At 43.4% G+C, this 24,930-nt stretch overlaps 1 protein-coding gene across 1 annotated transcript in view; it reads left to right on the top strand.

Annotated features, from left to right (window-relative positions):
• MAPKBP1 (mitogen-activated protein kinase binding protein 1) overlaps positions 1-24,930 on the top strand; it is a 127,754-nt gene that overhangs the window by 64,693 nt on the left and 38,131 nt on the right. Inside the window, exons 6-11 of the mRNA XM_066630881.1 lie at positions 5,108-5,278; positions 9,936-10,073; positions 11,657-11,839; positions 13,978-14,138; positions 18,901-19,090; positions 22,199-22,345. Coding sequence (XP_066486978.1) covers positions 5,108-5,278; positions 9,936-10,073; positions 11,657-11,839; positions 13,978-14,138; positions 18,901-19,090; positions 22,199-22,345 — 990 coding nt within the window. The remainder of the gene's footprint in view (positions 1-5,107; positions 5,279-9,935; positions 10,074-11,656; positions 11,840-13,977; positions 14,139-18,900; positions 19,091-22,198; positions 22,346-24,930) is intronic.

The following is a 24,930-nucleotide window of genomic DNA, read 5'->3' on the forward strand; positions in this document are numbered from 1 at the left end:
GACATCAATGCAGAAGTCCAGTTTTTTTTTGTGAAGCTGCCTTTGGGTAGCCATGTGGTATCCCTTCCCCCATGAAAGCAAAGAGGAGAACTCATGATCTTTCTAATCTGGGTCTTATTTCACTTGAAAAAAAACACATTTTTGAGTGTTTAAATATTTTAAAAACTACCTGCAAATGCCAAAACAGTCTATTATTTCCATATGCCCAGTGCGTGCTTGGGGTGAGCTGTGGCTTTTGATAGCCCTGCAATATAGTCCACTGTGAATATTGCAGGTCAGAAGTGGGACTGAGGATACTTTGGGTTCCCCAGCTAAAATAACTCCTTGGATACCGCTTTCAGACCCCCTGCCAGTCCACATACTGTGCTCAACTCATATATCTAGAGGCCCATGTGCTCCATTGACTTACGTGCTGTGTTTTGAAATATTTAAAAAATGCCCTAGGTTGAGACCTGAGCTAGGCGAAGTGTGTACTTCTGTCTTTGCTGCTGCCTTTTTTTCCTGGGGGAGACCTGCTGCTCCCCAATAGCACCTATTATAAAATCTTAGGTTCTCCATTGATTTATATGGACAGTTCTATATGACAAGAAAGGTCTACAGAAATTGGGATCTGTGTGTGAGTCTAGCTCAGCAGTTTTCAGCTTTTTTCATTTCACTGCACATTGACAAGTAGCTAAAATTGTCGAGGCACACCATCGGTTTTTTGACAATTGAGGAGGCACACCATGCTGCTGATGGGAGGCTCTCATCTCCCAATGGCCATACTATTAAATGACCTTCCCCCAAATCCCCGTAGCACTTCTTTTGACCATTTGTGGTGCACCAATGTGCTGTGGTACACTGGTTGAAAATTGCCGGTCTAGCTACTAGCTCAGTTCAGGCATTCGTCTTCTGTGGATGACCACATGAGGTGCTTACAGGAATATGTGCACCACCCTGCCTGTTCCAATGACAAATACACATAACTTCTGTCTCCAACCCTCCCCATAATCAGTGTTTGTTGCCAGTGGGAAATGCTGGATCAGGGGAGAGATCCTGTCTGAGTGCTATCCTGGCATGTTTCAGAGTGTTGCTACAGACAAACACTGAACATGGGGAAGATGGGGTAGGGCAATTGTGTGTGGGGGTCATTGGAGGGGCATTGCTAGTGTACATGTTCCTATGAAACATCTCATGCATTTGTCTCCATGGGCTTGGAAGTCCTTGGACTCACTGCTGACATTTTCCTGTCCCTAGTGAGGGAGTGAAAGAGCCCTGGGGAATCAAAATAGCCATCACATCTTTCCTTGAGCAAAGGAGTCCTTTCTTGCCTTACTGCTAGCTATAGTTTTGTTTTTCTTCTTCAGGAGTAGAGAGATCTGCAGTTTGAGAGTTAATTGCTTGGCCCCAGTTAAACTGAACAGTCACAGCCAGTTGCCTCCTATATGATGTGTAGCCAAATCTTTACAGGAAGCTGGATGATGATGTGTAGCAATATCTTCAGAGGAGCTTTGGCTTAGTGGTAGAATGTGCATTCTGCATAAAGAAGTTCCTGGGTTCCCTTCCTGGCCTCCAATTAAAGGATCTTGAGTAGCAAAACTAGGGAAAGAGTTCTGAGATGCTGGACTGCTGCTCCTTTCTGGCTACATTATGACCTAGGTGACCTATTGAGTTGGACTGCATAAGGCCGCTCCCTCGCTTATTGGGAAGGTGTGTCAGCATGATTGGAGAAGAGGTTCATTTCTTCTCCTTCAGGGTAGGGCAGTGTTTTTCAAACTGTGGGTTGGGACCCACTTGGAGGGTTGCGAGCCAGTTCCAGGTGAGTCCCCATTCATTTCAGTTTATATTTTTTAATATCATGGTAGCATCAAGTCTAATATATGTGACTGCATTTGGGGAAATGTTACAGATCTATACTTTTAACAGGTTACTATGGATATGCTTTTAACAATGATAGTAAATGGGACTTACTCCTGGGTAAGTGCGGGTAGGATTGCAGCCTAGGATTGTTAAAAGTTTTCCTGCGTCCGGTCATGACATTACTTATGGTGGGTCCTGACAGATTCTCATTCTTAAAAAGTGAGTCCCAGTGTTAAAAACTTGAGAACCACTGGAGTAGGGAGTAGACAGTGCTGCTCACATAATGTATAACAGTTTATTAAAATAGCTATAAGAGAACTCTTAATTTGCCAAGGCATTATGATTTATTCAAACAATTAATGGTGGAAATCAGCTCAGTTGCTTGTCTGGTCTTGGTAGCTTTGCTTTTTAGGAGTATTTTATAGGGAATAAAGACAAGACATTTAGACAGATGGAAAAGCACAGAGCTGGGATCTGAAGGGTGAAATTTAGCCGAGGGCATTGGGCATCTCTTCCCCCTTGCTCATGTCAGGGAGGAAGTGAAGGAAGTGGCCCAAAGGTTCCTTTTTCTGGTTTCTGCCTTGGATTTCACCCTGTGGGATATAGAGACAATGATGTTAACAGCCTCCTTTTTTTTTCCAAAGAAAGGAAAGCACATTTGGAATGAAGCCTTGAGAATTGTGACAAAGATCCTGGTGCCTGTGGGTTTGGCAAGGTTTCATTTGTTGCTGGCAAAAAGTTTTCCCTTTTGAAAGGCATATAAAGGGAAGACAGAGATGACTGCATTCAGTTCCTAATGCAGACCAGATATACAATACTCATACTGTACGTGTAATGAAGCTTGAATTGCTGGATGCTGGAAGCCCACAAAAATGTTGACTGTCCTCTTCTTGTCTGTGCTGGATGGTTGCCATCTGGGTCTTCTGAGGTTGATTACTAGTGGTCAGTGCACAGAAACATCTTTTTTAATTATCCAGAATGCCTTGGACTGCAAGGGGGTGGTCCCCCCATAAGGCAAATTTATAGTTGTTCATCAGCAGTCGGTGTAGATGTCAATCTTTTGCAGACATTCATCTTGTCGGTTTGTATTCTAAATGTCAGAATAGCCCAGTTAATGTAAGAAGAGTTGCCTTCTAGGAAATGGAATGTTGGACTAGATCCAACAGTGGGCTGCTAGATGCCTCTGATAGCCTGCAAACAGAGTGGTATGGTTATGACCCTTAGCTATCCCCCTCTTTCCCTCTTCTGGTACTCAGAAATACACTGCTTCGGAACATGGAGACAGTGTATTTTCATTTCAGCTGTTAGGTCTAATAATTCTGATAATTCATCAGTGTATCCAATTCTATTTTAAAGCAATATAATCTAGTGACAATCACTGTATAGTAATGGTTTTATTGTGAGATGCTCTTGTCTCCTCTGGAATCTTCTTGTAGATGAAAACCTCTCTACCAAATTTATAACCCTTTCCTGGTAATAAAAGTTCTCTTAAACAGGTGATATCAATTCCCTGACATAGCCGTGTTGCCCTCCTTATGCCCTCTTGCCTGTAGCTTGCTCAACCAAGCATGCAAAATACTGAACAGAGTATATTTTGAGGTTTTAATCGCTGTACTTTCTGTATCAGTTAACATTGCAAAGCTGGTTGACTTCTAAGCAGAATCGGTCTCAGGACCTCTCCATTTGGAATTACACGTTCTGAATGGAGATCTTGATTCCAGTAGTCAGACCTGTGTCCTTTCCCTCTCTGCACACCGTCATGAGGTTTGGCTAACTCTTGCTTAGATAAAGTACAATTGTGCATGGTTACTATGGAGATGTCATCTAGCAGACTACCTTTTTCAGGCTTTTGTGAAATCGCAAGGAAGCTGTTGAGTAGGAGTTGCCTGTCAAACCTGCACTTCTCTACAATTCACTCATTTTTACAAGTTTCACATCAGACGCTGAATTGGAGAAAGGTGCTGAACTGACAGATCAAAATAAGAAGGATTTTAAAAATGGCACAGTCTGCTCTGTTCAACATTCACCCTTAACCAAGTGAATGTCAGCACCAGCAGCGTTTATTGAAGTTGTTACTGTTGCTAATTTTTAATTAGTTCTATTTGTTGACACTGGCTCATGTTGTGACTATTGCAGGGATTCTAGTGATGTTGATCAGGATTTTCCAAATCTTATTTATTGATTTTAAAAAATTCTGCCCCACTCTTCCACCCACCCTCTGGGCCATCAGGATGGCTTACAACAAATCCTAAAATCAGTAATCAAAACCTAGATCATCATCATATATCATAGCAATAGTGACAAATATCAAAAACACACACAGAGCAAAAGGCATCATTGGCCAGTTGGGATAAATAGGACTTGACCATAAGTTTTTGAAAACCACTAAGAACTGAGGGTCCAGTCCTATCCAGCTTTCCAGGCTTGATGCAGCAATGCTAGTGGCCATGCACTGCATCCTGTAGTGGGGAGGTAATCACAGGGGCCTTCTCAAGATATGGGAACATTTGTTCTCTTACCTTGGGGCTGCATTGCAGCTGCACCGGCGCTGGAAAGTTCAATAGGATTGGGCCCTGTGTCGTTTGTGCCTGCAGAGGGAAGGAGTTCCATAGTTGTGGTGTTGCTGCTAAAACACCCTGCCTCTTGTTCCCACCAGTGAAGTTGTCCTTCACTGAGAGTTGGGACTTGAAACAAGGTTCCATGGATAGATACATGTGGGAGAAGGCAGTCCTTAGAAGTATACAGCCTTAAACTATGCCTGACTTTAGAAGGAACAACCAACACCTTGACTTGGACCTGGAAACCTGCTGACAACTTGTGTAGATAGTAGAGCATGGGAGTAACATGATCAGGTCTACAGGTCCCAGACAGGATCCAGGCTGCACCAGTTGAACCAGCTGAAGTTTTCAGACTAGGCACCCTGAAGCAGAGTCCATTGCAATAATTCAAGCGCAATGTTAATAGGACGCAAGGCATCATGGCCAGTCTGTTTTCTTCAAAAGTGAATGCATCTGGTCCACCAACCATAGTGGGGCACGTATGTTCCTGGCCACAGCTGACATCTGATTTTCCAGGGTCAAAGGTGGATCCAGAAGTGCTCCCAAGCTGCAAAACTGGTCCTTCAAGGGAAGTGCAACACTTTCCAGAATAGGCTGGACTCCCAAGTTGGAATCAGTAATCCCATTTACCGTGAGCGCTTCTGTCTTGCCTGGATGGAATATGTGTATTAACCTATCTTGCTATTGTCCACCTCTCTTTCTGTTTCCAGAGTGGGCACATGCCTGCTGTTCGTGTATGGGATGTGGCTGAACATACCCAGGTGGCTGAGCTTCAGGAACATAAGTATGGAGTGGCATGTGTGGCATTTTCCCCAAGTTCCAAGTACATTGTCTCCGTGGGATACCAGCATGACATGATAGTCAATGTTTGGTCATGGAAGGTAAAGCAAAAACAAAATTCTTTTAGTATTCAAATAGGTATGCTTGAAAGAGCTCAGAGAATTTGATTGGCTTGATCCTGCCTTCCATTGTGCCTGGGCATATACTATATATGAAATTATCATAATAAGTTACCAATTTATGCCAATGGAAGGTTGTCCCCTACAGCAGGGGTTCTCGGACTCCTTGGGAGTAAAACTACTGAGATAAATTCTTGCAGGGGAGGGGGGAATGTAGTGAAGCAATCAGATTACGTTGCTGTCTGGGGTGTCAGGAGTTGTCTTTTATATACAAGAAGCTACAGCAGGCTCCCAGGGGTGCAGAGTGTGCTGTGGAAGCCTCTGCAAGGCTCCTCAAAGCATGGAGACTGTAAAAATAATGATCGGGATCCACTTCTGGTTTGCGATTGTGAAACCAGAAGTGAGTCACGACTGTTACGTTTTACAGATACCGTGCTTCCTTTAGGAGCCCTATGGAGGCTTCCATGGGGCTCCCTGCATCCCCAGGAGCCTGATGCAGCTTCTTGTAAGTAAAAGACAGCCCCTGACACCCCCAACAGCAGCACGATTCTGGGGATTACATTGTTGCATTCCCCCTTCCCTGCCCCTTAAAGGTGCAAAGTCCTCAGGCTGGGGCACTGCGACACCCCAGTTTGAGAACCTCTGCCCTACAACAAGCTTTGTGTGACAGGTTTGCTACACCCTAATGTGGGATATGTTAATATGCTAGGAATCCCACTTGCTTCAAACACATTGTGGGCCACTACCAGTTTTGTTCACCACTTTGATTGGAATGTTGGGTTCCTAATACTCATGTTCAGTGCAAGAGACTAACTAAGAACAGCCCCCCTGGATCAGGCCATAATCCCAACTAGTCCAGCTTCCTGTATCTCACAGCGGCCCACCAAATGCCCCAGGGAGCACACCAGATAACAAGAGACCTGCATCTTGGTGACCTCCCTTGCATATGACATAGCCCATTTCTAAAATCAGGAGGTTGCACATACACATCATGGCTTGTAACCCATAATGGATTTTTCCTCCAGAAATTTGTCCAATCCCCTTTTAAAGGCATCTATGCCAGATGCCATCATCACATCCTGTGTCAATGAGTTCCACAGACCAACCGCACACTGATAAACAAGTCAGTATTGTGTCCCATTACTGATCAATTTCTGTTTTATTGGAGAGCTCTTAGGAGAGTGGGTGTTCCTTTTGTGTTGGTTGCTATGTGTTCTGAAGCCAAGAATCAAAAGCCTGCACCAGAATAACTTTGATTGTACCAAGATAAACTGGAATTTGCCTCCTATATCAGATATGTAGGTGAAAGTCTTTCTGACCTCTGAGTCCTGTAAATGTTGCAACAGGAATCAACATTAAAGGCAGAGAATCTGGGATGACCCTAGTAGCTGCTTCTTCTTGGATCTCCTAGGTGCCACCATTTTGGATCATGTGTGATCTCGCAGAATTCAAGATGATGGCGCCCGGAAGAGCCGGGAAGGATAGGTTGCTGGAAAAGAAGGTTGCTTTCATCACAGCAAGTTTGGGAACCACTGTTTTAATGTGTGGTAGCAACCCAGCTAGAGAGAATTTCCACATCAGAAAACAGCCAGCTCATCTCCAGCATTTCCTCACCTGAGGGCCCAATCCTATCCCACTTTCCTGCACCACTGCAGCCACAGTGTTCCTATACCTTGAGGAGACCTCTGTGACTGCACCCCCAACACAGGAAGCAGTGCATACCCTATTGGCACAGCAGCACCGGCACTGGAAAATTGGATAGGATTGTGCCCTGAGTTATCTAATGAACACACCATGGATGATCACAGCAGGCCTTTCCTTCTTTAATCTTAGGTTGTTTACTGTGCCTTAGATGCCCACTCCCAAAGCAGGAAGATTCTTTTACATTTGATATAGCTAGTATCTATTCTGACTTTCCTGTGGGTACTGCTTGAGAAGGCCAATGTAATTGTTTGGTCCAGGTCTCTGTAGGCAGCAAAGAAACTTGCATGCCTTTTTTAAAATTTGATTGCTTGCTGTGTGATACCCAGAAACAAGGTCTTCAACAAGTTGTTACAGTAATAGTAGAAGTCGCTTCTCCAGGGAGACAGATTCCTTTGATCAGAACTCCACATGAACAGACAGTTTTGTTTCTACAAGAACGTAGTTTATTGCCTGTGGAACTGAAGCGTATTCAGTTTGGCATTCACTTTTTTGTTAGATTAACGTAAGAGAATTCACGCATAAGCAAATTTTATCACAAGAGAGGCTAGAATGGTAACAGAGTTTTGTATCTGCCAAGCTAACAGGGTAGCTTCGTTGGGGACGATGATCACAATGGTCTGTAATATCCCTGGATTTTTTTTTTAATTTTTAAAATATGCTGTTTACCCCAATGTGACATAGCTATGGTCAGTGATGTATTTGACTTTGGTTTCTCAACTAGCCTCAGTGGACTGATGTGGATGTTACAGTTGTTTCAGCTCCATGAAATGAGAGATGCGGGTGCACACAGTCCTGGCTCTTCCTGTTGCACTCCGGGAATTCAGGGCACTTTCTTTAATGTCATGATGGGCAGATGAACTGTTCCCTCTACATGTGCTGATAAATGTAAGCCCATCCCTTGTGATTAAAGAAAGTGCTCCAAATTCCCCCAGTGGGAGGAATGGGACCAGGTCGTGCATGCATTTCTCCATCAGCACATCATGGTCCTTCTTAGCAAGGCATGGCCCAGACATTGCCCAAGCCATCTCCTGATTTGCATGAACCTCCTTATCTAGAATCTGATAAAATAATGCAGTGTTAATTTCATCCAATATTTTATTTGTTTGCACTGTATATTCTAGAACAGGGGTGCCCAAACCCTGGCCAGGGGGCCACTTGTGGCCCTCGGGGACTCGCAGTCCGGCCCACAGGGAGCCTCCAATCTCCAGTGAGCCTCTGGAAACTTGCTAGAGCCTGTGCTGGACTGACACAACTGCTCTCAGTGTTGTGGGCAACAGTTTGACATCTCATGTGAGCTGTGGGATGAGGGCTCCCTCCACTGCTTGCTGTTTCACATGTGTGATGCAGCAGTGGCAGCAAAGGAAAGGCCGACCTTGCTTTGTGCAAGGCCTTTTACAGGCCTTGAGCTATTGCAAGACCTTTGTTCATTCATATAAGTTCTATCTCTAATACATTCATTTATGTAAATTTATTCAACTTCATTCAAATTTGAAATGTAAATTAATTCTTTTTTCCCAGCCCCCCCCCCCCCATACAGTGTCAGAGAGATAATGTGGCCCTCTTGACTAAAAGTTTGGACACCCTGTTCTAGAAGATGTTTTAGTTTCTGCTTCTTGATAATTTTGTCTTTCTGTTTGTTTCTTAAACAGATTTTTTTTAAGTCATGCCAACTTCTGCCAGTTGATCATGGTCTGAAGATGTTCATATGCACATGCATATGCACATACTGTACACTGTGTACTGAGCTTAATGCACATATTGCTATAGTTTCATTATCCAGTGGCACAATGGAACAGCATAATGGAAATGAAAAAGGACTTTTAAAGGATACGTCTATGTATGCCTCTGTCTAACAGCACTACAGATGTTCTGTAGTGTCCATGTCCGTTCTACTGTAGAGCAGAGGTGCCCAAACCCCAGCCTGGGGTCCACCTGAGGCCCTCAGGGACTCCCAATCCGGCCCACAGGGAGTCCCGAGTCTTCAATGAGCCTTTGGCCCTCCGGAGACTTGCTGGAGCCTGCGCTGGACCAATGCAACTGTTCTCAGCATGAGGGTGACTATTTAGCCTCTCACATGAGCTGTGGGACGAGGGCTGCTTGCTGTTTGACATCTGTGATGCAGCAGCGGCAGCGAAGGAAACACGAGGCTTACTTTGGGCAAGACTTTTATAGGCCTTGAGCTATTGCAAGACTTTCATTCATTCATTCATATAAATTCCATCTCTAATATATTCATTTCTGTAAATTTATTCAGATTTTATTTTTGGCCCCCGACACAGTGTCAGAGAGATGTGCTCCTCCTGCCAAAAAGTTTGGACACTCCTGCTGTAGAGGCTTGGAAACAGCATAATCTAATGTTAGTCTGGAAGATATGCATCTTTTTAATGAAATGGATGTGAAACATTTTAAGATGATTTTTAAGATTGTGGGATGTGGGAAGAATGGTGGTAACCCTTAATCTACATGTGTGGTATCCCAAGGGCAACATACAGAGGACAAACATCTCCTCAGATAGATCAGATGTGTGCTGATGGCTCAAATAATTAGATTCCTGTTGATGAGATGGAATATGAATATATCATTTTTGTGGATGTTCAGCATGTGTACATTATGTGGAGAGGCGGGTGAGCTCGTGGCTGCAGGCCCTGCTCGATAATCTACATGCATTCAGTATACCCTCCACACAAACAAACAGCACAAATGGGTACTAACCTTCCTCTTCCTTGTTCCGCTCCCCCCCCCCCCGTATATTCAGTGCATACAGGCTGAATGTCTCCAAGGGGCTTTGAAGATTCCCTCCCATTTGTCCTTTTGTCTTCCTACTTTTTTGAAAATGGAGTACAAATCTTTAGTGTGTTGCTCACTGCTTATATTTGTACAGAGAGCCTCTTAATTTAGCAAGAGATTTGATTTGCTTGAACACCTTTTTTTCTAGAAAAACATTGTTGTTGCAGCCAATAAGGTCTCCAGCAAAGTAACGGCAGTTTCATTCTCTGAGGACTGTAGCTATTTTGTCACAGCTGGAAATCGGCACATCAAATTTTGGTATCTGGATGACAGCAAAACCTCCAAGGTAAGAGGCAGTGTGAGAAACTACACCTTTGTGTGTGGTGGGGAAAAATAATAAGGAGAGATAAGACAGAGTTTCCAAAGGTTTTGCCTTGGCACCAATTGCCATTTCTCTCCTGGGGCAAGTACTAACTTGGGGGGGATTTGTTTTTGTTTTTAACCCTTCCCCCCCCCCTATTTCTCAATCCCAAAGTTCAACCCTTCCTGCATGCCCAGACCTTATCTTGAGCTACTTCTAAAAGAACAATGAAAGGGGGAAAAACATGTTTAATGTAATATGTAGTTTGACCCTCAGATGTACAGGCAACCTATCATTATTGATCCTGCTGACTATGAAGGTAGAAGATGCTTTCTCCCACTGAGGCACGGTGACCCTTGACCCTAGACTGTAAAGTTATTGGATAGCCCAGTATAAGTATAAGCAAAGAGAGAATCATTTTAAAAGTCTTACTAAAGCATGGAAACACACAGAATGGTAAAGAGCTGCTTGATTTTTTTTTTTTAAGGCTAGTCTGACTAAAGATGCTTGGGCCTCTGAGTCTGGAATGTAACTCAGATAAGCAAATACCAGTTTTGGGCAGACGACCTTGGCAGAGGCAGAGATGTCTTGGGGAAAAAAACATTCACTCACTAATTAAATGCCTGTATCCCTGTAGCTTTTACTGTAATGCTTTAGGAGCAAAAGTATACATATGGAGACCAAGTGACCCTTGATACCAAACCAAAGTACGTACCCAAAGTAAAAGATCACAATAGTTATATAGAACTAAGATATAGTAGTCATTAGAAGTAGGTCTTAAGGAACCAAAGGGTTGCTTGATTTTAGAAAAGTCTTAAGAAAAGACAAAGAAGCTTTAGTTTTTCAGAGAGGCTTCACAGGTGTTTAATTTTTGGATTAACACAGAAGAAAGGTGGGATAAGAGGACTGTATCAAGACGCACTAACGAGATGGGCGTGAAGTCCTGCCAAGAAACGGGTCTGAAGATCTGCCAAATATTGGTCTTCACACCTTTCTTTGAGCATTGTGTCATCTCTTTTAATGAGGGTAGTCTAAACCTTGCCAAAACAATTTTTAATTGAATTGATGGATGTGAAAAAGGGTCAACAATAGGTCAACACTGGATAGATGATGTTATAGCACACTCTACTGGTTTTTGAAAACTTTGTAATTCAATATGTTTAATGGTTTAATTTTACCTTTTATGGGAACTGTAACCTGAAACAAGCCTATCGGGTGTCTCTAAAGTTATCTACAGCCTATTAGGAGTTTGCCCCACCTATGATGTCAAACTTCAGCCAATGAGAAGTTTAGATATTCAAACAAAGAACCCAGAATGGTATAAAGGGTCCAGTTAATATTGAGAAATTGCTCTCATGCTTTGAGACATTAGTCCCATGAGATGCCCGTTGCTTGCAACGAATAAAACCTGCAAACGATCACCCTTGAGTACTGAATCTTGCTTTCTTGAAACCTGCAACACCACAGTATTTCTGTCCACTTCACTGAGCCTATCCAGCTAGTTCTTTTCAAATGTTTCTGTGCTTACCAGCACACAGCAGTCTTAATGTGTTGTTGTCCTTTGCCAGGTGAATGCGACAGTCCCCTTACTTGGGCGTTCTGGTTTACTTGGGGAACTGAGGAACAACTTCTTCACAGACGTGGCATGTGGCAGGGGTAAAAAAGCAGACAGCACTTTCTGTATCACTTCCTCAGGTCTCCTGTGCGAATTCAACGAAAAGAGGCTGCTGGACAAGTGGGTGGAACTAAGAGTAAGTCCCATATCTTTAGCCTCTATGCATAGAAAAAAGATGATAGGGATGTTCCAGGCCCACAAGCTCTTGCCCTAGGCCTAGGGCATTATCTGAGGACATATGATGTGTTGAACTCAAGCAGGTCTGGATCTGGTGGATGAGAGACTGTCTGGAAACTCCTATGTATGGTGGCGAGGAGGGGGCATAAGATATAGCTTGGGCTTCACTGATGTGAATCAATGTCACATGGCTGGTGATATTTAAAGGTCCAAAGGAGTGCAAGGACAGGGGTATGAGGAGAGGATTTTGAACTTTCCTTCCCCAATGCAGTGATTCTCAAATCTTTTAGAACCGGGATCTGCTTTTTAGAAAGATAATCTGTTGGGATTCACTGGAAGTGATGTCATTAACCTGGAAGTAATGTCATGGCTGGAAGTGACATCATCAATTTAGGCTTCAAACCTCAGCTGTGATTAACCAAAGGTCCCATTACACAGCACGCTTGTGCTGTTATTTTGCATAGATCTGAATTCAAACATTCTAGCTTGGAAGTTAAAGCAGAACTGGATCCTTCTCCAACCACATAACCCCCCCCCCTTTCCAAAGTCCTATCTTCCCACCTGTTCAGGGTAAAGCACCATGCTTCTCTCTCACTGGGAGCCCGCCTGCCCAGCAGCTTTGTACCCTGTACTTTCAGTTCTGTATTTTCAATGGCAGCTGAGCTAGGTGCTTTGTGACCCACCTGAAATTGGCTCACCGCCCACCTAGTGGGTCCTGATCCACAGTTTGAGAAACATTGCCCTAATGTTCTTACCTGGGCAGTCTCCCTTCCCTCATGCTGTTCTCCTAGTTGGGCTCAGTTACCTGAAGTGAGCCTGGCTGGGAGAGGACCACTGCAGGAGGAGGCATGGCCTGAAGGATGATTCTGCATTTTTTAACAAGTCTGGCCAGTAAAATGGCATCCTGTCTCTCTGCTTTATTTGTGAATGGTGGACACTGTCATTTAATGTTGTTGGATTGTGGCTGTTGAATGAAATTTGGGCCTGAGAGTCCCAAAATAATAAGTAGTAGAAATCTGGGGTGGAAAAAGAAGCACTTCAGCTGTGGAGACCCACTTAAACCTTGTAAAGTCAAAATTACTCAGGCATAGGGTTGCCCTAAATGCCATGTTGACTTAAGGCTATGAGAGCGGATCCCACAGATATTTAGGAGAGATGTCTGAAATAGCCGTTTTATTAGCACTTAGGTGTATGCTAGATGTTTTCTCCAGTAAAATCAGTTTTATTTAATCATGTTCTAAGTGTTTGATTTGTAAAGTGTGTTTATGATATATTCCACCTGGCCTCGCATCAGTGACTGCTATAGATGGCTAACTGAGGCTGAGAAATGGCAACTTGTGTCGCTTGCCTACAGCCTACCTGCTGTAGCTGAGCTACAGTGTAGATTAACTTAATTGTGCAAGATGTCCCTTTGCTGCCCTCTAGAAGTCATCATTTCCTGGATCTTACTGCCTAGATGCACGATGCTGTGTTACTACTGAGACACAGCACTGTGAACATGTTCTCTTCCTTGTGAAATGAAAAATAGTGAATGCAGTGGTTCCACTTTGATTTGTGTTTTTAACCAGAGCCTGTCTTTGCTCACTCTCCAAGTTGAATGTCTCTCTCTCTTCTCCTTTTTTTTCCTTTCTGCACCGACACCACCTTTTCTCTTTCACTTAGAACACAGACAGCTTCACAGTAAGTCAGAATGCAGTCATTGCTTCCAGCACTCCACTTCTTTATCACGCCTCGCATTTATCATAATTTTTTTTGTGATTTGTGAACAATTGCAATAGAATTTTTAAAAAAGCAGCTAAAGCAGAGTTTTTTAAAACTTGAGCCTAGAAGTATTCTTATATTTTTATGTAGGGTTGGTTTCACTCCCTGGTTCAGAAACTTTGCCTAGTAAGGAGTACAATAGATATTCTATGTCCTGTAGGAGACTATTCTTTAAAAAAAAGGATCTGTTTTACAATCAATATCCAAACTACATGGCTCTTCCTTACATCTCATCACGCCTCATTTCTTTTTTCCCTGACTTTCAATTTCCTTGTTGCACTTCATGGGGTGGCCTTTGGGAAAAATGTTGCTCATATTGGTGTCTTCTATCCTCAGACTACTGTGGCAAACTGCATCTCTGTGAACCATGATTACATCTTCTGTGGCTGTGCTGACGGCACAGTACGGATCTTTAACCCTTCAAATCTTCACTTCGTGACCACTCTGCCCAAACCTCACTTCCTGGGAACGGACATTGCCACCGTCACTGAAGCCAGGTAGGAACTGAAGGGGCTTAGTTTGAAACCAATGCCATCCATCTTTTCTTATGACAAATGACAGACTGCTTCATGCATGACGACATAAGAGTATTTTTTTTTGTACTGAGTTCCTGATTCCATTGCATCCACTTGTAATTGCAATGAACAGAAAAAGAGCTCATAGCTTGGTGGTACACCAGAGGTTCCAAGGTCAGTCCCTGGTATCTGCAGTTAAAAGGCTCTCTAATAGAAGGGTCCAAAAAGATATCTGTCTTAGAGAGAAGCTGCCAGTCTTGGGGCCAAACTGGACATTACAATAAGTCCATAATTAGCTCTGATTGGATTCTTTCAAAGATGGCCATTGGATGGGTGAGAGGGAGGGAGAGAGGAGAGAGAGATGGATTTACAGGGTGAAGGAGGTTTTGACATTTCCATGGCTGTGATCTGGATTGGACCCTCATGTGGCTGCTATTTGACAAGGAAAAATAAGCTCCCATTGGTGCCAATGTAGTTTTTCAGTAATCTGGTATTGGCAGATTATTAGCTGGTGCCTGCAATATTGACCCATAAAACAAGAGAGGTAAAAATAGATTCAAATACACAGGGAAATGATATATGCTGTCTGATCTTCCTCCTGATTTTTCAGGACACTAGTTCTGAAATGACAAAATTCATTTGTCATAAAGCTCTGCCGCTTTAAAAAGAGATATGTGTGTAGCTCTGCAATGACTCTAACATAAGAACAGCCCCACTGGATCAGGCCATAGGCTCATCTAGTCCAGCTTCCTGTATCTCACAGCGGCCCACCAAATGCCCCAGGGAGCACACCAGACAACAAGAGACCTGCAAGGCCTCCTGGGAATTGTAGTTAAGAACATAAGAACAGCCCCACTGGATCAGGCCATAGGCCCATCTAGTCCAGCTTCCTGTATCTCACAGCGGCCCACCAAATGCCCCAGGGAGCACACCAGATAACAATTGACCTCATCCTGGTGCCCTCCCTTGCATCTGGCATTCTGACATAACCCATTTCTAAAATCAGGAGGTTCCGCATACACATCATGGCTTGTACCCCATAATGGATTTTTCCTCCAGAAACTTGTCCAATCCCCTTTTAAAGGCATCCAGGCCAGATGCCGTCAGCACACTCTGCGGCAAGGAGTTCCACAGAACAACCACACGCTGAGTAAAGAAATATTTTCTTTTGTCTGTCCTAACCCTCCCAACACTCAATTTTAGTGGATGTCCCCTGGTTCTGGTGTTATGTGAGAGTGTAAAGAGCATCTCTCTATCCACTTTATCTTTCCCATGCATAATTTTGTATGTCTCAATCATGTCCCCCCTCAGGCGCCTCTTTTCTAAGCTGAAGAGGCCCAAACGCTGTAGCCTTTCCTCATAAGGAAGGTGCCCCAGCCCAGTAATCATCTTAGTTGCTCTTTTTTGCACCTTTTCCATTTCCACTATGTCCTTTTTGAGATGTGGCGACCAGAACTAGATGCAATACTCCACGTGTGGCCTTACCATCAATTTTGTACAATAGCATTATAATATTAGTCGTTTTGTTCTCAGTACCTTTTCTAATAATCCCAAGCATAGAATTGGCCTTCACTGCCGCCGCACATTCTTCATCGACCTGTCCACCACCACCCCAAGATCTCCCTCCTGATCTGTCATAGACAGCTCAGAACCCATTAGCCTATATGTGAAGTTTTGATTTTTTGCCCCAGTATGCATGACTTTACACTTACTTACATTGAAACGCATCTGCCATTTTGCTGCCCATTCTGCCAGTTTGGAGAGATCCTTCTGGAGCTCCTCACAATCACTTCTGGTCTTCACCACTCTGAAAAGTTTGGTGTCATCTGCAAACTTAGCCACCTCACTGCTCACCCCTGTCTCCAGGTCATTTATGAAGACCTGGAGCACTGGTCCCAGGACAGATCCTTGGGGCTTACCGCTTTTCACCTCTTTCTGTTGTGAAAATTTCCCATTGACACCCACTCTTTTTTTCCTGGTCTTCAACCAGGTCTCAATCCATGAGAGGACCTGCCCTCTAATTCCCTGACTGTGGAGTTTTTTCAGTAGCCTTTGGTGAGGGACCATGTCGAACGTCTTTTGAAAGTCCAGATACATAATGTCCACGGGTTCTCCTGCATCCACATGCCTGTTGACCCTTTCAGAGAATTCTAAAAGGTTTGTGAGGCAAGACTTACCCTTATAGAAGCCATGCTGATTCTTCCTCAGCAAGGCTTATTTGTCTATGTGTTTTGAGATTCCATCTTTGATGAGGCGTTCCACCATCTTACCTGGTATAGATGTTAGGCTGACCGGCCTATAGTTTCCCGGGTGTCCCCTCCTTCCCTTTTTAAAAATCGGTGTGACATTTACTATCCTCAAATCCTCTGGCACCGTGGCTGTTTTGAGGGACAAGTTGCATACATTAGTCAAGAGATCAGCAACTTCATTCTTCAATTCCTTAATAACTCTAGGGTGGATGCCTTCAGGGCCTGGTGACTTATTGATCTTTAATTTATCAATGAGGTCTGAAACATCTTCTCTTTTAATCTCTGACTTAATTTCTTGGTCAAGTGGGGCCGTTCGGGCAGCGGTATCTGCCCGAGGTCTTCTGCCATGAAGACAGATGCAAAGAACTCATTTAATTTCTCTGCCATATCTAAGTCGCCTTTTATCTCCCCTTTCCCTCCTTCACCATCCAGAGGGCCAACCGCTTCTCTGGCAGGTTTCCTGCTTCTAACGTATTTGAAGAAGCTTTTATTATTCCCCTTAATGTTGCTGGCCATGCGTTCCTCATAGTTTCTCTTGGCCTTCCGTATCACCTTCTTCCATTTCTTTTGCCACAGTTTATGTTCCTTTATATTCTCCTCATTAGGGCAAGACTTCCATTTACGGAAGGAAGCTTCCGTGCCCTTTATGGCCTCTCTAACTTGGCTGGTTAGCCATGTGGGCACCCTCCTGGACTTAGTCGAACTCTTCTTCCTTTACGCTATACAGTTGCACTGGGCCTCTATTACTGTTGTTTTAAGCAGCCTCCATGCACTCGAGAAATTGGACTCTTTTTACCTTCCCTTTCAACCTCCTTCTAACCAGCCTCCTCATTTGAGGGAACTCTGCTCGTTGGAAGTCAAGTGTTTTTGTGACAGATTTGCCCAGTATTTTTCCCCTGACGTGCATGTCGAAACGGATCGCAGCATGATCACTGTCCCCCAGTGGCTCACTAACATTGACATCTCTAACCAGGTCCTGAGTACCACACAATATTAAATCCAGAGTCACCTGTCCTCTGGTGGGCTCCATGACTAGCTGCTCTAAGGCACAAAAGTTCTAAAGACTTTACACACTTTCCTTTTGCCCATATATAGTAACTCCTTTTGGATTGTAACTGTTGCCTTTAAAAAAAAAAAAGAATTTTACTGAACAGGTAGAATGAACTATTAATGAGAGTTGCATTTTAAAATTGGGAGGATTTGAAATGGGATGCTAGGCACAGAGCACAAAGGCTAGCTGTCCCGTTTCTAAAAAACCTCATGGTGTTGAAGCATTTGATTAGGGAAATCTATATGCTGGCTCTTTAAAAAAAAAAAAAAAAATTCTGCCGATCCCTTGCCTGTCATCTCTCTCCAAGCAACAAAAATCATGTGTTTTCTAAAGTATGGGGTCTGAGAGCTGATCACAATTATAGCTGCATGCATTTTTCCACTTTAAATGAAGCTGAAACACACAGTCATCATTATAGCCCATTCATGCAGTAGGTTCCTTGTGGGATGCTTGCCTTAAGAGCACTTTGTCAGCCCTCAGTTCATTAATTGCTTTGCTTTCAGTACAATGTCAGTTGCATTCTTGGGTCTGCCAGTTCTCAGAATCTGAGCTATTCAATTGCCCTTGCAATGTCAAGAGTTGAACTTAACAGTATCTTTTTATTATTATTAATTTGCTCATTATTCTGTGCATTTCAATTTCTGCTCTAGATGTGTGGGTTGCTCTTATAATGACTTGTTACTAATCTGTTCTTCATTTTAAAAATTCCATACAATTGTCAATTTGGAAGAAATATACAAGCTGATGAACATTTGAGATGGAGGGCTGTTAGTTTACTGCTAGTTATTATTTAGTTAATTTGCAGTAATAAGTGTAGACTTGCAGTTTTTTTCACAGTTTGTATAGGGTTGCTTATCCAAATGTGCACATGAATGTGAATGCTTTGCACTACTTTCAGTGGAACGCACACCTGGACATGTTCATTCCACTGAAATACACTGAAAACAGCATACATGGTCATGTGTACCTTTGAATGTGGATTCCATTACAGTGGATCTGATTCAAGTAAAGGAAAGGGGCATAGCTAAACTTGGGACAATTAGAGTTCAGTTCTGCACATCCTTTGAACTTAATTTTCTCCTTCAGCCTGGGCCCCAGCCAGCCAGGTGGCTGGCTGGAGCAGGCTGTTAGCCAGAAGGTAAGTGGAAGTCCACTTGATCATGTTCAGCCTGGGCCCCAGCCAGTCACCCTCTCTGGGTGTCAACCTGCATCTCACTCAGTTTGAAATACAGAGATATTAATGTTTGTTTTTGTTACTGGTTGTAAAGGTCAACGCACAATAAAACCATGTGAAAAAAATTTTGAACAGTGAAAGACCTCGAAATCTATGTTTTCATTAGCAGAACAAGCAAACATTCTTCTCCTGTTGGATTTTACTCTGTTGAGTTTCTTTACTTCTTAAATCAATAACTTCACAATGAACTATTGCGCTATCTTTCTGCAGCCGCCTCTTCTCTAATATGCCCGATGCCAAGTATCCAGACACCATCGCCCTGACCTTTGACCCCAATAACCAGTGGCTATCATGTGTTTATAATGATCACAGCTTGTATGTGTGGGATGTCAAGGACCCCAAGAAAGTGGGCAAGGTTTATTCTTCCTTATACCACTCCTCGTGTGTTTGGAGCATTGAGGTAACTATGGTCGAGGGGGATCGGGCTAGAGGGGAGGGAGCAGTGTTGGAGGGATGAAAGCGAGAGCTTAGTGACTTTATTCTTGATTGTTGGGGGCTTTCAATATTAAAAAGATAATTCTCATTATGGACAGAGTCCCAATGCAATATTTTCTCCTCTTTTGTTAATGAGTTTTCCCTGCATGCTTAACTTCAGACTGCAGGAAGAAGCAATGTTTGAATATACAGTAATCAGTGGCTGAGCCCCTGGGAGTGAAGATGAACTGGAGGGGAGAAAATAAAACGCTCTTGCTGTATACAAGCTAGAACGAGGGACCAGGTTTAGGTGTTTATTGTTGTTTGTTTAAAATTCACTGCCTCTTAAATCCTCCCTGAAGTAATACGAATTGGAAGATTCCCCTATGGAATCAATCTAAGGATTGATCAAAGTCTATCTGTTACGAAGGGTCTGAAGTTTCTATTTGTGATCTCTCTGTACTAAGTGCATGTGCACCCTCACAAGTTCACAGTCTGCTTAAGGAACTGATTGCACTGTTAAAGTGTCCAGCTTTATTATTTGTGGGATGGGACATGTTGCTGATTGTTATCAAATGCTTGCCAGCTTCTGAAATTGGTACACAAATCAGGCTCCTGGTTGTACAGATATCCTGAGTATCTCTCTTGTTCCTGGCATGTTGCTTTGTATGCCCAGAAGCTTTATCCTTAGGATTAATCAGAAAAGGATCAAAGAGAATTGTTTAGGACAGTGTTTCTCGAACTGTACTCTCTGGAGCTCTGGGGCATCGCAAGATCACTTCAGGCACTGGTTCCCAAACTGTGCACCATGGCTCCCTGGGGAGCTGCAGAAACCACCCAGGGAGCCGTGGAATCCTCGTGAAAAACCTGCCACCCTTTACAATGTATAGCAGTGGTTCTCACACATTTAGCACCAGGACCCACTTACTAGAATGAGAATCTGTCAGGACCCACTGGAAGTGATGTCACGCTGGAAGTGACATCATCAAGCAGGAAAACAATCCTAGACTGCAATCCTACCCACACTTACCCAGGGGTAAGTTCCATTTACTGTCATTGTTAAAAGCATGTATATGGTAGCCTGTTAACAGTACAGGTCTGTAACATTTCCCCAAATGCAGTCACATACCATAGAAGCATCAAGTCTAATAGATTAAAAAATAAAACATTGAAAGGAATGAGGGACCACCTGAAATTGGCTCGCGACCCATGTAGTGGGTCCTGACCCACAGTTTGAGAAACACTGATGTATAGGATTGTATCCCTAAAGGGGAGCCACAGCCAGTGCTTCAGTAGGTCAAGAGAGTTGCCAGTCAAAAATGTTTGGGAACTGCTGACTTAATGGGCTCCTTGAGCACACTGCCACAAACCCGTCCCTGTTACCTGGTGGTGTCCCCACACTTCTGTTGCCCATCAGGAACTGGGCAACAGTTGTCCAGTCCTTGTCCTGGGTAGGACAAGAGGGTGAGAAGAGTGGAACGCTCATGAGGCTCCAGCTTTGGCTCCAGCTGCCACTGTGAGAAGGCTGTGCATGCAGCTGGCACTTGAGTTATAGCCTTGTGAGTTCTTCCCTCCCACCAACTGCATGCCCAGCTGTGAGCTTGGCTGGGGGTGGGAGGAAGGAGAGCGGGTAGGAAATGCATCATTTTCCTCTTTGCTTTCCTAGCCATCAGTAACCACAGCATGGCTCTTAAAGCAACCATATACAAACCTGATATCAAATATCTGTGACAGTTGGTGTAGTAGCAAAAGTCTTCCTGGGAGTAAAATATGCTTATTTTCCTTGATTTTTTTTTTAAAGTTTCATAATATGATCCAAATCTGTCCCATTTATAACAATTCAGAAGTTATTTGTTGCCTAAACAGAATTCTTTTAGGAATGTTTTCAAGCATTTTGTTCTTCATTAAAAGAAGACATTAATGAGCTATGCAAAAATATAGATGAAACAAATGCCTCTCCTCACTAAAAATAAATTTTATTTTGTTTTGAAAAAAGTTTAATAAGTAATGGTTTTATTTTTATTATTTATCAAATTTATATTCTAGTGTAGTAAACACTGACAGGTAGCACTCAGGTAAACACTCATTAGGGCTCCACGATAACTTTTAGAAGAGTAAAGGACTCCGCGAGCCAAAAAGTTTGAGAACCGCTGTTAAGCATTGCAAAATCACACTTCGCTTTTTTTATGGGTAAAAATTAGAAAGAAAAAGAACCCAAAAACTATAGTTACCATGGCAATAGCAGAGTGCTGCTCCCTGCTGGTGTGTATGTTTAGTAGAGGATTGATGGAACACACTTGCTCATTCCTGCATGCATCAGCATTTGGAGTCTTACAGAACAGTAGGGCTTCCATTTGAGGACAATTACCACAACATTTCAGCTAGATTATTTTGTGTATGTTGGACTGAAGGTACAGTTTGACTTGGGAGACCAGCTTCAAACGTGGACATTGGCCAATTAGCCTTCAATAATTACACAGAAAAGGGGATTTTGGCAGGAGCAGCTTAACTTGTAGGGATGAGAAAAGCTGCGCCAGTCAAAATTATCTCTTCTGTATACCTCTATAACAGCGGTCTTTAAACGGGAGACTGCTGTGGGCTGCAAACAGCCTTCCTGGGGTGACCAGAACTTCCTGTTCCGTGTGGGAGGCTGCCACTGTTGCTTCTGATCTCCCTCATGTTTGCTCTCCCCCTCTGCCAGGATATCCTGGTGCAGAACCTGCTTGGGCAGCAGAACATGGAAGTGGCAGGATGGAATGAACATGGGGGGGGGGGGGGGAGATCAGTGGCAACAACAGCAGCCTCCCCTGTGGAGCAGTAAGCTCTGTTCACACGGGGGAAGGAAAAGACAGGGCGCCGTATCCAGCACATGGGCTGTGTTTTGGAGCACCCTACTTTATAACAATAGAGGAGCCCTCTCTTCCATTCAGTTTGGTCACCCTACGTTTGGTCCACCTTTTATGTGAACAGATTGCTTTTTTTTTTTTTTTGCTCCGTCAGAAAGTGCAGCTACAGTTATGGAAGTTATTGTTGCTATCTTAGAAGAATCTGTCTTAGATGTCCGTTCCTTGCTTTGTTTCTTATCTGTCTTCAGGTGTATCCTGAAGTGAAGGACTGTAACCAGTCTTGCTTACCCCCAAACTCTTTTATCACATGCTCATCTGATAACACCATCCGCCTCTGGAACACCGAGAGCTCCAACATTCATGGCACTGCTCTGCATCGGAACATTCTTAGCAATGTAAGAACATCTTTGTTTTATTGGGTATCACGTGTAAGTGTGGCCTCAGACGTTGACTGGACTGGGTACTGGCCAATGACCCATGTCTATCAGAAGGCCCACCTGACTAGGCTAAACCCACAATATCAGGGGCAATGCTACTGGTGTCCAGTGTACTAGTGGGGATGGATAGTGGCGCTATAGGGGTCCCGGTGCAGGGCTTTTTGCAAGGCCGCCAGCAATCTGGCACCAGCAGTGTTGCTAATGTAAAACAGAAAGTAGAAGAAAAGCCAGCTTTATACTTAATGCGCATTCTAAGCAATATAAGCTTCCAAGTTAATTTTCAGATTTATTTGCAATGACCAAGTTAAGTGTTGCTTATAAAATCAGCCTTGTACTTGCTCACCAGCCTGATACTGTTACCTCTTTATTTTCCCCTCCTTTCACTGTGCTGTTAGTGCTGTTTAATAAGGAAAGAGGAAGCACCCAGGATGCTTGGGGTGTTAAAAAGCATACCCAAACATTTTTTCTGTCTGCCAGAACACATTGGATTGGGTTTGGTATTATGAAATAAAAATGGGCTGTGCGCAATCACCTAATTAAATGGTTTTCTGCAATTGCGTGCACAAGTCTGTTGTTAATGATACTTGAGTGGTAATTATAATATTAAGTGAAAATGGTTTCAGTCAGTTTATCTGCTACCCATGTATAAGTGGCATAATGCTATTTCCATCTAGGAAGCTCCTTAGACTCTTAGATTCTTGTCAAGGAGATCAAACTGGGTCATCAGTTTAAGCTTCTTCCAGAGTTGGCGGTATCAGATATGGAAAAAGAGATCTTTTTTCTTCACAACTTTTCCAGTTCTTTCTATATTAGTGTTGTTGCTAAATCAAAGCTGTTTCCTTATAGTGGGAGATTATAGTACTGGAAGTGTACCATTTGATTCATGCCCCTGCTTTTAGCTACTGAAATATGTAGCCCCCCCCTCCTGACCAAGGAATTAAGTCAGATAGAGGTTAAAAGAGAAGATGTTTCAGACCTCATTGATAAACTAAAGATCAATAAGTCACCGGACCCTGATGGCATCCACCCAAGAGTTATTAAGGAATTGAAGAATGAAGTTGCAGATCTCTTGACTAAAATATGCAACTTGTCCCTCAAAACGGCCACGATGCCAGAGGATTGGAGGATAGCAAACGTCACACCGATCTTTAAAAAGGGAAAGAGGGGGGACCCGGGAAACTATAGGCCAGTCAGCCTAACATCTATACCAGGTAAGATGGTGGAATGCCTCATCAAAGACAAAATCTCAAAACACATAGACGAACAAGCTTTGCTGAGGGAGAATCAGCATGGGTTCTGTAAGGGTAAGTCTCGTCTCACAAACCTTTTAGAGTTCTTTGAAAAGGTCAGCCGGCATGTGGATGCGGGAGAACCTGTGGACATTATATATCTGGACTTTCAGAAGGCGTTCAACATGGCCCCTCACCAAAGGCTACTGAAAAAACTCAACAGTCAGGGAATTAGAGGGCAGGTCCTCTCATGGATTGAGACCTGATTGAAGACCAGGAAACAGAGAGTGGGTGTCAATGGGCAATTTTCACGATGGAGAGAAGTGAAAAGCGGTGTGCCCCAAGGATCTGTCCTGGGACCAGTGCTCTTCAACCTCTTCATAAATGACCTGGAGACAGGGTTGAGCAGTGAGGTGGCTAAGTTTGCAGATGACACCAAACTTTTCCAAGTTGTGAAGACCAGAAGTGATTGTGAGGAGCTCCAGAAGGATCTCTCCAAACTGGCAGAATGGGCAGCAAAATGGCAGATGCGTTTCAATGTCAGTAAGTGTAAAGTCATGCACATTGGGGCAAAAAATCAAAACTTCACATATAGGCTAGATCAGGAGAGAGATCTTGGGGTGGTGGTGGACAGGTCGATGAATGTGTCAACCCAATGTGCGGTGGCAGTAAAGAAGACCAATTCTATGCTTGGGATCATTAGAAAAGGTAAAGAACAAAACGGTTAATATTATAATGCCGTTTTACAAATCTATGGTAAAGCCACTCCTGGAGTATTGTGTCCAGTTCTGATTGCCGCATCTCAAAAAGGATATAGTGGAAATGGAAAAGGTGCAAAAGAGAGTGACTAAGATACTGGGCTGGGGCACCTTCCTTATGAGGAAAGGCTACGGCATTTGGGCCTCTTCAACCTAGAAAAGAGACACCTCAGGGGGGACATGATTGAGACATACAAAATTATGCATGGGAAGGATAAAGTGGGTAGAGAGATGCTCTTTACACTCTCACATAACACCAGAACCAGGGGACATCCATTAAAATTGAGTGTTGGGAGGGTTAGGACAGACAAAAGAAAATATTTCTTTACTCAACGTGTGATTGGTTTATGGAACTCCTTGCCGCAGGATGTGGTGACGGCATCTTGCCTGGATGCCTTTAAAAGGGGATTGGACAAGTTTAACTCAATACAAATGAGAAGGAATGTGGTGATCCATGGAGAAGGGGAAAAATGTACCCTTTTAAAATGCTTTTCTTACTGTTGTAGAAATTATTTCAACATGTTAAGAAGGGCCTTTAAATTAAAGGAAAACAGTC

Source organism: Tiliqua scincoides, chromosome 1 (genome assembly GCF_035046505.1).
Source record: "Tiliqua scincoides isolate rTilSci1 chromosome 1, rTilSci1.hap2, whole genome shotgun sequence".
NCBI lineage: Eukaryota > Metazoa > Chordata > Lepidosauria > Squamata > Scincidae > Tiliqua > Tiliqua scincoides.